Genomic DNA, 15,064 nt, shown 5'->3' on the forward strand with positions numbered 1-15,064 from the left:
AGGTTTAGTGATGCTAAGGTTTATCAAAATGGACATCTCTTGGATGACACTTACCTGATGAGGGTTTGAATGATGTAAGATGGAGTGTGGAGGATGTGTCATATGGGGAGGACCAGCTGCAGCTGCTTGTAAATGTTGTTGAGGGTGTGTGGGACCACTGTGATGGCCTCCATGAGGACCGCTGTGACCTCCACCGTGTCCTCCGCTTGCGCTATTTCCAGTATGTTGCCCCATGTGAGGACCAGAATGAGGCCCACCATGAGTATGTGGACCTCCATGTGGCCCTCCATGAGGGCCCCCATGTGGGCCTCCATGAGGACCTCCATGAGGTCCACCATGAGGGCCACCATGTGGTCCCGAATGAGGTCCTCCATGTGGTCCTGAATGGGGACCAGAGTGAGGAGGCCCTGAATGTGGGGCAGAATGATGTGGGCCATGATGGGGAGCATGAGAAGGGTGCGGTCCATGGTGTGGGGCCTGTGCAGGGTGATGTGCGGGATGATACTGAGAGTGGGGAGGGCCTGTGTGTGGGGGAGGGCCTGTTGGAGGTGGCTGTGGAGGTCCACTGGGATGATGAGGTGGTGGCCCTGGGTGATGAGCAGTAGGAGGGGCATGATGATGATGAGGTGGATGGTGATGATAGGGAGTATTCAGGCTATGGTGATCAGGACCAACACCAGACTCTGGGTGACTCATGGCCTGGGTCATGACAGCCATCCCACCAGCAGGAGCCATCATGGGCGCCATGCTCACCAAACCTGTGAAATGACAACCACATGGAAATCATCATCACTATAATAATAATAATAATAATAATAATAATAATAAAAACTTAAAAGATATAAGAATTCTTGAATTAAACATTCCTAATCTCCTCTTGACAGAACAATATCATTTAGTGCATGATACTTTCCTCCATCAAAAAGTCACATCATTTCAATATAATTCTTTAAAAAGCAATCTATCATTTCGTTCTAAAATGTTATTTTCATTAGTAAAATAAATTTTTGAATATACTTACCCGATGATCATGTAGCTGTCAACTCCGTTGCCCGACAGAAATCTACGGTCGGGATACGCCAGCGATCGCTATCCAGGTGGGGGTGTACACAACAGCGCCATCTGTGAGTAGGTACTCAAGTACTTCTTGTCAACAAGAACTCAATTTTCTCCTCGGTCCACTGGTTCTCTATGGGGAGGAAGGGCGGGTTCTTTAATTCATGATCATCGGGTAAGTATATTCAAAAATTTATTTTACTAATGAAAATAACATTTTTCAATATTAATCTTACCCGATGATCATGTAGCTGATTCACACCCAGGGTGGTGGGTGGAGACCAGCATACATGTTAACAAAGAAGCTAAGTATCCCGTATTTCATTTTATCAGTTATTCAAAATAACAAACATAAAATAAATAAGTACCTGGTAAGGAAGTCGACTTGAACTATTACTCTGCCTTTTTTAAGTACGTCTTCCTTACTGAGCCTAGCGGTCCTCTTAGGATGCTGAACGACTCCTAGGTGCTGAAGTATAAAGGGCTGCAACCCATACTAAAGGACCTCATCACAACCTCTAACCTAGGCGCTTCTCAAGAAAGAATTTGACCACCCGCCAAATCAACCAGGATGCGGAAGGCTTCTTAGCCGACCGTACAACCAAAAGAACAACAATAAAAAGTATTCAAGAGAAAGGTTAAAAAGGTTATGGGATTATGGGAATGTAGTGGCTGAGCCCTCACCTACTACTGCACTCGCTGCTACGAATGGTCCCAGTGTGTAGCAGTTCTCGTAAAGAGACTGGACATCTTTGAGATAGAATGATGCGAACACTGACTTGCTTCTCCAATAGGTTGCATCCATAACACTCTGCAGAGAACGGTTCTGTTTGAAGGCCACTGAAGTAGCAACAGCTCTCACTTCATGTGTCCTTACCTTCAGCAAAGCAAGGTCTTCTTCCTTCAGATGAGAATGTGCTTCTCTAATCAGAAGCCTGATGTAGTAAGAAACTGCGTTCTTAGACATCGGTAGAGAAGGCTTCTTGATAGCACACCATAAAGCTTCTGATTGTCCTCGTAATGGCTTTGACCTTCTTAAATAGTACCTAAGAGCTCTAACTGGGCAAAGTACTCTCTCTAGTTCGTTCCCCACCAAGATGGACAGGCTTGGGATCTCGAACGACTTAGGCCAAGGACGGGAAGGAAGCTCGTTTTTAGCCAAAAAACCGAGCTGCAAGGAACATGTAGCCGTTTCAGATGTGAAACCTATGTTCCTGCTGAAGGCGTGGATCTCACTCACTCTTTTAGCTGTTGCTAAGCACACGAGGAAAAGAGTTTTTAATGTGAGGTCCTTAAAAGAGGCTGATTGGAGCGGTTCAAATCTCGATGACATTAGGAACCTTAAAACCACGTCTAGATTCCAGCCTGGAGTGGACAACCGACGTTCCTTTGAGGTCTCAAAAGACCTAAGGAGGTCCTGTAGATCTTTGTTGGTGGAAAGATCCAAGCCTCTGTGGCGGAATACCGCTGCCAACATACTTCTGTAACCCTTGATCGTAGGAGCTGATAGGGATCTTACGTTCCTTAGATGTAACAGGAAGTCAGCAATCTGGGTTACAGTGGTACTGGTTGAGGAAACTGCATTGGCCTTGCACCAGCTTCGGAAGACTTCCCATTTAGACTGATAGACTCTGAGAGTGGATGTCCTCCTTGCTCTGGCAATCGCTCTGGCTGCCTCCTTCGAAAAGCCTCTAGCTCTTGAGAGTCTTTCGATAGTCTGAAGGCAGTCAGACGAAGAGCGTGGAGGTTTGGGTGTACCTTCTTTACGTGAGGTTGACGCAGAAGGTCCACTCTTAGAGGAAGAGTCCTGGGAACGTCGACTAGCCATTGCAGTACCTCGGTGAACCATTCTCTCGCGGGCCAGAGGGGAGCAACCAACGTCAGCCGTGTCCCTTTGTGAGAGGCGAACTTCTGAAGTACCCTGTTGACAATCTTGAACGGCGGGAACGCATACAGGTCGAGATGGGACCAATCCAGCAGAAAGGCATCCACGTGAACTGCTGCTGGGTCTGGAATCGGAGAACAATACATCGGGAGCCTCTTGGTCATCGAGGTAGCGAATAGATCTATGGTTGGCTGACCCCACAGGGCCCATAGTCTGCTGCAAACATTCTTGTGAAGGGTCCACTCTGTGGGGATGACCTGACCCTTCCGGCTGAGGCGATCTGCCATGACATTCATATCGCCCTGAATGAACCTCGTTACCAGCGAAAGCTTTCGATCTTTTGACCAAATGAGGAGGTCCCTTGCGATCTCGAACAACTTCCTCGAACGAGTCCCTCCCTGCTTGGAGATGTAAGCCAAGGCTGTGGTGTTGTCGGAGTTCACCTCCACCACCTTGTTTAGCGTTTATCAAGGCCAGATGTCCTTTGCTCCTGATTCCATGTGCCCGAGCATTCCTGTCCGTCCAGTGTCGCACCCCAGCCCGTGTCTGATGCGTCCGAGAAGAGACGGTGGTCGGGGGTCTGAACAGCCAATGGTAGACCTTCCTTGAGAAGAATGCTGTTCTTCCACCACGTTAGAGTAGACCTCATCTCTTCGGAAACAGGAACTGAGACCGTCTCTAGCGTCATGTCCTTTATCCAGTGAGCAGCTAGATGATACTGAAGGGGGCGGAGGTGGAGTCTCCCTAACTCGATGAACAGGGCCAGCGATGAAAGTGTCCCTGTTAGACTCATCCACTGCCTGACTGAACATCGGTTCCTTCTCAGCATGCTCTGGATGCATTCTAGGGCTTGATTGATCCTTGGGGCCGACGGAAAAGCCCGAAAAGCTCGACTCTGAATCTCCATACCCAGATAGACAATGGTCTGGGATGGGACGAGCTGGGACTTCTCTATATTGACCAGGAGGCCCAGTTCCTTGGTCAGATCCAAAGTCCATCTGAGATTCTCCAGACAGCGACGACTTGTTGGAGCTCTTAAAAGCCAGTCGTCTAAATAGAGGGAGGCTCTGATGTCTGCCAAGTGAAGGAATTTCGCAATATTCCTCATCAGTCTGGTAAACACAAGAGGTGCCGTGCTTAGGCCAAAGCACAGGGCTTGGAACTGGTACACAACCTTTCCAAAGACGAACCTTAGGAAAGGTTGGGAGTCTGGATGGATGGGGACGTGAAAGTACGCGTCTTTCAGGTCTAACGAGACCATCCAGTCCTCCTGCCTGACCGCTGCTAGGACCGACTTCGTCGTCTCCATCGTGAACGTCTGCTTGGTGACAAAAGCATTGAGAGCACTGACGTCCAGCACCGGTCTCCAACCCCCTGTCTTCTTGGCTACCAGGAAGAGACGGTTGTAAAAGCCCGGGGATTGATGATCCCGGACTATGACCACCGCTTCCTTTTGTAGCAAGAGCGACACCTCTTGTTGCAACGCTAGCCTCTTGTCCTTCTCCTTGTAGTTGGGAGAGAGGTTGATGGGAGACGTAGCTAGAGGGGGACTGCGGCAGAACGGAATTCTGTATCCCTCCCTTAGCCACTTCACAGACTGAGCGTCTGCACCTCTGCTCTCCCAAGCTTGCCAGAAGGTCTTGAGTCTGGCTCCTACTGCTGTCTGGAGAGGAAGGCAGTCAGAACTTGCCTTTTGCGGACTTGGAACCCTTCTTGGACTTGCCACGGTGACTGTCTGCACGGGTACCTCCTCTGCTGGAGGCTCTGCCACGAAAGGGCGGGATGAACCTAGATGCAGGTGTGTCAACTGCTGCAGGGCGGAAGGGTCTAGGCACGGAAGGTAAGGTTTTAGCCTTACGTGCAGAAGATGCCATAAGATCATGAGTATCCTTCTGGATAAGCGAGGCAGCCATCCCCTTAATCAGCTCCTCCGGAAACAGACACTTGGAGAGAGGAGCAAACAGCAACTCTGACTTCTGGCAAGGAGTGATACCAGCCGATAAGAAGGAGCAAAGATGTTCTCTCTTCTTAAGGACTCCTGACACATACGAAGCCGCAAGTTCACCCGACCCATCCCGAATTGCTTTTTCCATGCTAGACATGATCAGCATGGCCGAGTCCTTATCTGAAGGGGAAGTCTTCCTGCTTAAGGCTCCCAAACACCAATCGAGGAAGTTGAATATCTCGAAGGCACGAAAGACTCCCTTCAACAGATGATCTAAATCAGAAAAGGACCAGCAGATCTTCGAACGTCTCATAGCCAACCTGCGGGGAGAGTCAACCAGACTTGAGAAGTCGCCCTGGGCAGAGGCAGGAACTCCCAAGCCGGGTTCCTCTCCCGTGGCATACCAGACGCTCGACTTAGAAGCAAGCTTGGTAGGCGGAAAGACGAAAGAAGTCTTTCCCAGTTGCTTCTTGGAATGCAACCATTCTCCCATAACCCTCAAAGCTCTCTTAGATGATCTGGCGAGAACAAGCTTGGTGAAGGCAGGCGCAGCAGACTGCATGCCCAGAGCAAACTCGGAGGGAGGAGAACGAGGGGTTGCAGACACAAACTGCTCAGGATACAAGTCCCTGAACAAGGCAAGGACTTTACGAAAGTCTAAGAAGGAAGGCGTAGACTTGGGCCCTTCAAAATCAGAGTGAGGTTCATCCAGATGTGCAGCTTCGTCATCCGATACACCATCATCCGAAAGCTGAGTTGTAAGTGGCAAAGGTAGAGCAGAAAGCTGAACGGCTGAATCCGGCAGTACGGGTGCATGCGTACCTGCGGATCCAACATCATGCCGCTGCTGGTCGGTCTGCGAGCTGGCAACAACAAAAGCAGAGGGCTGGTGTGTGGGAGGGGCTGCGGTGGGTTGAGGAGCATGCGGTATGGTATGCAGAGCATGCTGTAAGGTATGCGGCTCATGCTGCATGGTATGCGGAGCATGCTGTATATGCAGAGCATGCTGCATGGGCTGTGGAGAATGCCGCATAGTGCTGGAACCCGGCAGCTCTACAGAACCTTCCCACTGCTGATGCGGTAGCTCACGCATGTTAGCAGATGGTGCAGCAAGAACATGCGTCTGGCAGGGTGGACTGCGCATCGGTGGTGGAGCTCTCACAGGTGGAGTGTGGGAGCAGGCAGCCGCAGTATCTGCTGAGCGCACAACCTCGGCGGGTTGTAGGTTAACAGGAGCAGTGATAACCTTCTCAGCATGATACTCCTGCATGAATGCAGCAAGCTGAGACTGCATAGTCTGCAGCATGGACCACTTAGGGTCTACTGTGGTTGGAGCAACAACAGACGGAGCAGTAGCCTGTTGAGGGACCACTCTACCTCTCTTGGGAGGTGTGCAGTCATCAGATGACTGTGGCGAGTCCGAACTGACCCAGTGGCTACACCTGGGCCGTTGGACTCGCTCGGAAGGGACCTTACGTTTGAGCGGTCGTGAGACCTTGGTCCACCGTTTCCTCCTGGAAACTTCTTCCACAGACGAGGAATGTAAGGGCTCATTCGTCTGTATGTGGATGGGACGATCCTTAACAGATACGTCCGCAACCACTGAGGATACATCCGTGCGCCGATCAAGGCCTGCCGAACCCTTTGGTCCTTCGACATTGCTTCTCCCCTGGGCTTGGGAGCTTGCAAGAGGTCCCGGACTGGGAGGACGACTGGCACGCACAGATGTACCCTCATGCGCAACACTGACACTGACACTTTGCACATCACTAGCACTAACACTTCCCACTGCACTTTTCGCTTTCAGCTCTCTGACATCTGCCAAGAGCTGATTACGGTCATTAGCCAATGACTCCACTTTGTCACCGAGAGCCTGAATGGCACGCAACATATCCGCCATACCAGGCTGAGCACTCGTAGCAGGTTCGGGAGTCACCACCACAGGGGAAGGAAAAGGTTGAGGGGCATGGGGAGAGGAAAAATCCACAGAGCGAGAAGAACTCCTCCTATTTCTCTCCTTCTCTAACCTATGTGCATATCTAAGGAATTCGTTAAAATCGAATTCCGAAAGCCCAGCACATTCCCCACATCGATCTTCCAATTGACAGGATTTACCCCTACAATTGGAACATACGGTGTGAGGATCTATAGAGGCCTTCGGAAGACGCCTAGTACAAGTCCTAACGCTACACTGCCTGTACTTGGGTACTTGAGACTGGTCAGACATCTTGAATTTAGAAGTAGTCAAGGGGGGATTCCAAAATCTAGCAAAGTTCGTTAACAATTAATCCAAATTAATTCCAAAAGCTTGCTAAGCTAATGAGAAAGCTTCCTGAATAGCGAAGGCTAAAACTTTAGAGCAAATACATCACCAAATCGTGAACAATAACTCCAAAATCAACAGCGTATCCAAGTAGGTCTTGCCGGCGGCACGACAGAGGAAAAATTGAGTTCTTGTTGACAAGAAGTACTTGAGTACCTACTCACAGATGGCGCTGTTGTGTACACCCCCACCTGGATAGCGATCGCTGGCGTATCCCGACCGTAGATTTCTGTCGGGCAACGGAGTTGACAGCTACATGATCATCGGGTAAGATTAATATTGAAAATCTGGTTTCACTACCATTTATTGCTAAGCTAGTCTTTTTTTATCTGGGCTAGATAGTCAGTATTATTTGTCTATCTTCCTCGCCTTCTTTCAGACACATGAAATCTGTGTGATTTTGATGACTATCAATAATTCAATTATCAGAAACACAATTTACATAAATAAATAGGATAATGTATAGAAGGGAGTTATAGTCAATACCTTGCATTGAAACAGGTGGAGGTTGTGTCATGGAGACCATCATGGGAGGTCGTTGTTGATGGGGAGGTACCAGACCAGGCTGAGCCATGCGCATGGGAACTTGCGCCATCCTGCAAAGATAATTCTTCTAAACTTCCTGCATTGATAAATCAATTACATTCCTTACAACCTAAATATTCCACTGTAAAAGAATTGTGGTTAAAATAAGGGTAGATTCAATCAATCTATAGTATTGTACATACTACTACTATGACAGTGCATCAAAAATTCTATGAATGAAATAAAAATTTTTATTGTCAAAATTCTATCAAAATGTTATTAGCTATTACAAGACCAAGCTCACTACTGTAGTATCATTACTTCTGATAATATACTCGGATGAAATCATCATTGCTAACCTTTGTATCTTTTATTTGTAATTTACTGTATATAGGCCTAACATTGGGAAAGCAAAATGCTGTACATGTTACTCTACATATTGAGTATAACATATGTCAACTAGAGGAGCACTCAATAGAGTGCAGACCTCCACTATGGCAGCTTATTTCTTGACCTTTTGCATGACCTTGATATTAACCTTTGACCCAGAATTGGATTTTTGCTCGACTTTTGACCATAACATGTATTAACTGGCGTGGATTTTTATACACTCAAATATGAACCAAGTTTGAAGTATTTGCAACAAGGATGTCCAAACTTATGGAAGACTACCTGATATAGACACTTTGCTTGTCCGAGACCTTGACCTTTGTCCTTCCAAAATTTACTAATTTCCAGCTCATTACATAAGTTTAAAATCCCTGCAAGTTTCATTACTTTACGATTAAAATGTGGCCGTATGGTTGATGACCGGAATTTGACCTTTTGCTTGAACTCAACCTTGACCTTTGCCCTTAACAAGTATTAATTGGCGTAGACTTTTGTACACTCAAATATGAACCAAGTTTGATGTATCTGTGATAACATCCAAACTTATGGCTGATTACGTGAATTGGACATTTTGCTTGACCGTGACCTTGATCTTCCAAAATTTAATACTTTCCAGCTTTTTACAAAAGTTAATCCCTGCAAGTTTCATTACTCTACAATTAAAATTGTGGCCAGGAAGCTGTTCACAAACAAATACGCACACACATGGGGTAAACATAACCTCCTTCCAATTTCATTGGCAGAAGTAATAAAGAACTATGGTGAATGGTTTCCATCAGGGTCTTAAGAATTCCTAATTCAATATTCAACATATCATAAAATTAAGGTCTTGGGATTTTATGTTAATTTACTTTACATGTTAGGTTGTCTATCTAGCCAAGTGAACCCTGCAATGTAAAGATGATTTAAACTTCTTCTAAATGATCTAGTCAGACTTACCTAAAATATGAAAATACTTTAACTCTGCCACCAATGAAATTATGATTCTGATGTAAAAAAAATTAATTGATCGTGATGACAGATTTGAACATTTATGACTCCTCAACTGGATCAAAGTCAAGCTAGAGAATAATTAAGTTATCTGATAGAGCACATCATACAATCATATAATACATGAAGGATTGAATATGTGTGTGTGTCTGTGTGTATTATAATCAACCAGGAGAGCAGGCAGGCTTTAGAAACTTTTGATTCTGTGAAAAGCTCAGCAACAACGAAAGCCCTTCAAAGACAAGGAATAGATGAATCTCATGTCAGGGCACTTGAGATCTACAGTATACAGGAAGTACAGCAATCCTTAAACTACATAAATTAGGGAGAAAATTCTAATTGAAAAAGGAGTTACACAGGGAGACCCCATCTCTCCTAAACTATTCACAGAATGCCTAGTAGTAATTTCTTAAAATTTATATTGGAAAATGGAGTTTTTATGATAAAACAAAGTTTTGTGAATACTTACCTGGCAGTTATATATACATAGCTAATTATCTCTATTTCAGCAGAATTTTTCTAAAACTAGGCAACCGCCTTGTGGTGGTTGCATGGGGAATACCTTAACAACTTAAGATTTGTAGATGGCCTAGTTGTGTTTAGTGAATTACGGGAGGAATTGCAAATAATGATAGAAGATTTGAATAAAGACAGCAGAAATGTAGGACTAAAAATGTATATGAGTAAAACTAAGATAATGTTCAATGAAAATGCAGTGAGACAACAAAAAAGGGTTATGGACAAACCTCTAGAGATTGTTATTGAATACAGTTTACGTACTTAGGACAGACAGTGAGTGTTTTTCTAGGACAAGAGACCAAAATTAAAAGTATGATAAGCATGGGATGGAGAGATTTTGGAAAACCAAATGAAATTATGAAAAGTAAAATACCACTTTCTCTAAAAGGAAAAGTATTTGATCATATGGTCTTACCACTTTATACTTATGGAAAGAATATTGAAAAGAATAACAGAAAAAGAGCAAACTAAAGTACAGTAGAGGATAGGTTGACCTGGGCACCAGCCACCCATTGAGATACTACTGCTAGAGTTATTGGGTCCTTGACTGGCCAGACAGAACTACACTGGATTCCTCTCTCTGGTTAAGGCTCATTTTGTCTTCACCTACACAGACACCAAATAGTCTAGCCTATTCTTTCCATATTCTCCACTGTCCTCATACACATAACTATACTGAGATTACCAAACAATTCTTCACTCAAGCGGTTAATAACTGCAGTGTAATTGTTCAGTGGATACTTTCCTCTTTGTAAGGGTAGAAGAAACTCTTTAGCTACGGTAAGCAGCTCTTCTAGGAGAAAGACACTTCAAAATCAAACCACTGTTCTCTAGTCTTGGGTAGTGCCATAGCCTCTGAATCATGGTCTTCCATTGTCTTGGGTTAGAGTTCTCTTGCTTGAGGGTACATTCTGGTAAGCTGTTCAATCTTACTTCTCCTCCTCTTGTTATTTATTTCAAGTTTATATAAACTATATTTGAAAGATCTAATTTCCTTGTTCCTTTCCTTACTGGGCTATTTTTCCTTGTTGGAGCCCGTGGGCTTATGGCATCTTTTCCAACTAGGGTTATAGCTTAGCTTGTAATAATATTCTTAAAACATATAAGAAAAATAAATGGACATGGGGAGAGCATATAATGACAGATAATATATGGACATTAAGAATAACAGAATGGGTTCCTGGAGATTGCAAAAGAAGGGGAAGGAAGAAAAGATGATGAATTGATGAACTAAAAAAGTTTGCAGGTGTGAGCTGGCATAGAAAGACCATAAACAGATGCAAGTGGAAGGACATGTCCGAGACCCTTGTTCTGCAGTGGACTAGTAAATGGTGTTACAGGCAAAAGGAAATCAACTGGGTAGTAAGAGTATGATGATGAGGACTACCATAATGAAAAGGTAAATAGCAATTTTGGAAACCTATCTCATAATCATACAGTAATTAAAACTGCAATACAATTACAAGCTATCGTATGAACAGGGTGTATTTCGATTAACATCTGCGCACAGCCGATCCTATTGGAAAATGCCAGTCAAGCAGTGCAAGCACGAGGCAACCTATCTTGCAGGGAGCAAACCCAATTGGAACGTTCCCCTAAAGATGAAGCACAAAAGGACAGGGCACAATGAAACCTCACGCTAGTGGCAGTAAGATCTCATAACCTGTATACACGATGAGAATAGACCTAGCTCCCTCTTCCATCATATCATGCTATGGAAGAATAAGGAAAAAACAGATGCCAGAAGTTCCGAGTCTTGAAGTCTTCTATCTAATCTTATTTCCATTTTATTCAAAATACAGTATTGTATAATATAAAATTTACATATTCAAAAACCTTGGCAAATTATCTAAATTCAATTGAATAGTAAAAATTTTATGAAGCTCAGCGATTCCTTCAAACACTGCTATTATATCATTAGTATTATTATTACTTGCTAAGCGACAACCCTAGTTGGAAAAGAAAGATGTTATAAGCCCAAGGGTTCCAACAGGGGAAAAGTAGCCCATTGAGGAAAGGAAATAAACAGAGAGAAGTAATGAACAATTAAAATGTTTTAAGAACATTAAAATGAATTTTGCCTATATACAATATAAAAACTTTAAAAAACAAGAGGTAGAGAAACGAGATAGAATAACGTGCCTGAATGTACCCTCAAGCAAGAGAACTCTACCCCAAGAAAGTGGAAGACCATGGTACTAAGGCTATGGCACTACCCAAGACTGAAGACCAATGGTTTGATTTTGGCGTGTCCTTCTCCTAGAAGAGCTGCTTATCATAGCTAAAGTCTCTCTTCTACCCTTACCAAGAGGAAAGTGGCCACTGAAATATTGAAGTGCAGTAGTTAACTCCTTGGGTGAAGAAGAATTGTTAGGTAATCTCAGTGTTGTCAGGTGTATAAGGACAGAGGAGAATATGTAAAGAATAGGCCAGACTATTCGGTGTATGTGTCGGCAAAGGGAAAATGAACTGTAACCAGAGAGAAGAATCCAATGTAGTACTGTCTGGCCAGTCAAATTACTACCTAGAGGAAAGTAGCCACTGAACAATTACAGTGTATTAGTGCTATGTGGAAAAAAAAGGGAGATTCGGGGGGTGGGAGGTGGGGGCATAGTCCAGCCCGGTAAGCAACGACACAACGATCCCATTGATTTCAATACTGTGCAACTAAAGCAAAACAACAGATATAGTTGGGTATGGCTTAGAAAACAGGATCAAAATTATGATTTCCTGTGTCCAATCAGCACTTGTCCACCAAACTACCTTCATCCCAAAAGTGTATTCATACCAGTGTATTCACAACATAGTGTATTCTACAGGATTTATTCATCTAAGAAAAACATTTTAGAATTGTGGGCAGGTTGGTGTAGGGTCAATCAATTTCTTCTTATGGATCAATTTTCTTTGTCATTGTGACAGAGCTGTAAGGAAATCAAGGGTTTGCAGTATGTCCTAGGCTAACGTAGCTCCATAACCTGTCTTACATCACCATATCCTGACTTACTGGGGGGGGGAGGCTATAGCCCCTAACATGCAAGCCCCTATGTTCACAAAGCTGCATTTAAATATGCCGTACATACTAGCATATTTCAGTCATTCAGATGCAGTAAATGTTCCAGGCCGGGGGGGGGGGGAAGGAGCTAGACTTAGTTTTACAAGCTTTGCAAAAATTTGGACAAAAAATAAATTTATGAATAATCGATCGTTTGAAAGTTTCCTGATCCTTTTAGTCTATTCAAACTTCAGATAAGGATAATTGATTGAAATAAGGAAACTTTGGTACTAAATACCCTACCCAAAAATACTATACAGTTACATGAGTCTATGCCACCATATAAATAAAGCAATGGCCTGCAATCAACAGACTACTATATAGATTTCAAATTATTTGCTATATTCCATTGGGGCCTACGTCTACCGGCTGACAAGGCCTACCGTTCGACAGGATAGGTCTACAAACAAACAAAATAATCTAGGATACTCTTAGCGGATTAATAAAAAATTAAAAATTTAAACATTTTTCCTTTCCCAATAATACCGAAACTAATTTACAAATTTAAAGAAAAGTAATAAAGCCCATTTCTATCGTAAGGAAAAAAAATATAAACTACAACCACTTCCGTTCATCTACAGACTTCCTTACAAGAATAACTTTACGAATACGATAGTGTTTTCAAGCTTTGACGCATGTCAATTACATGAAATCTGAATAATAATGTCATCCTTAAACCCGAAACTCTCTTAAGTAATTTAAGTAATTTAAGTAATGATTAATTTAAGTAAAATCCAATGGGCAAGCAGTCGACAAAACCATAGACGGAAAATATGCAGACGACATCCCCCGACCCTTCAACGACTCTGAAAAGTATCAATTATTAGACTGACCTTTACAGTTCTAGCCTCTCACTTCACGTCAACTACGAGAATTGGAGTTATATTTTCCAGCTGAGATGAAATCAGAGGCGAGAGGAGCAATAATAGTTGGTGAAACGTATGGCAAACAGAGACAATATCCTACAAGCTAGTGAGCGGCCATGCTGATGGATGATGTGGGAAGCGTTCTCTAAGATGAAATATCAAACTTTTATCATAATTTTTAAAGCAAATTATGGTCCCAAAGGTCCCATCAAATCATTATACGTGCATGCTTTATATGTTAAAACTATATAATTTCCCTCTGCAGTAGTTTTTCCATTACATACTGTACTGGTGTTAGTTTTCTGGAATTGTTCTTTTTGAATAAACATCGATGATAATAGATAATGTAATGTTTTGTTTGGTATTGAGATGCACTCTGAATTGTCATTATACTTTCTTTACTCAATTTGTATAGAAGTATTGTCTTGTCAATAAAATCATGATACCTTGAGAGGCATGAAATATAACTCATGGAATGTGTACGAGAATAGTAATTCAGAAGTGTTGATTTATTCATTGATGTTTCAAAAACACACCTTGTTCTGTCCTTAAAACAAACAACCAATTACGCCTTATGACATTAGGGTTAGGAATGGGCTCTTCCTTTTCCTATCAGTTTAAACTCATCAACGTCACCACCCTTGTTCTTATATATTATTCCTTTTAAAGAACACTATTATTGAAATTACTACTTAATATCTTAATACATTGGAATATAATCATCACCATCCTTATTAATTTTTTTTATCTTTTTATTAAAAAGTTAAATTACATATTCTTTATAATCACAATATTTACAGTATAATCACATTTAATTGCATTTATCTATAAACAAATCCCTCTAATTTAACAATTTACATCACACATCTTGATTTTAATTTTTAGTCACTCAAAAACAATAATTTATATACTTTTTGGTGAACATTTTAAATTCCGCCTTGGGTATCATCGTCATCATTGTTTTTTTTTTCACTATGGGTGTCATATTCACCACCGTTCTTCAATAGATAATTTGACCTTGGGTATCATTATCACAATACTTATTCGATGTTCTAATATAACTTGAATATCATCACCAACACCCTCTTTTAATATCTAATTTGACATGTATCATCCCTACCTTCAATCAATATTTTACTCTACTTAAGGGATCATCGTCACTATCCTATTTCATTATTTTACCTTGTCTATCATTATCACTACTTCTATTTCATTATTTTACCTTGTCTATCATTATCACTGCCATTGAATACATTACTCGCCCTCATATAACATTTTCACAACATTTCATGCAATATTCTCCTACCCGTTGTGTATTATTATCATCACCCTCATTCAGTATCTTGTTTGGCTTTTTGTACAATTTAACTACACTCATCATTACCATCCTTATTCAATATTTTATTCCAATTCATGTATCATCTTCACCACACATTTTCACTATCTTATTTGACGTTATCATCCTATCTATCTTTATTCATTATCCTATTGGATTTATTATATTATCATCACT

At 42.5% G+C, this 15,064-nt stretch overlaps 1 protein-coding gene across 1 annotated transcript in view; it reads right to left on the minus strand.

Annotated features, from left to right (window-relative positions):
* The window catches only part of stau (double-stranded RNA-binding protein Staufen), a 70,227-nt gene extending 56,527 nt beyond the window's left edge, over window positions 1–13,700 (minus strand). The window contains 3 exon segments of the mRNA XM_068378499.1: window positions 55–758; window positions 7,696–7,805; window positions 13,519–13,700. Coding sequence (XP_068234600.1) covers window positions 55–758; window positions 7,696–7,804 — 813 coding nt within the window. The 5' untranslated portion in view covers window position 7,805; window positions 13,519–13,700.
* Between the last annotated feature and the right edge of the window lie 1,364 nt (window positions 13,701–15,064).

The sequence above is a fragment of the Palaemon carinicauda genome, chromosome 8 (genome assembly GCF_036898095.1).
Source record: "Palaemon carinicauda isolate YSFRI2023 chromosome 8, ASM3689809v2, whole genome shotgun sequence".
In the NCBI taxonomy this organism is placed as follows: Eukaryota; Metazoa; Arthropoda; class Malacostraca; order Decapoda; family Palaemonidae; genus Palaemon; species Palaemon carinicauda.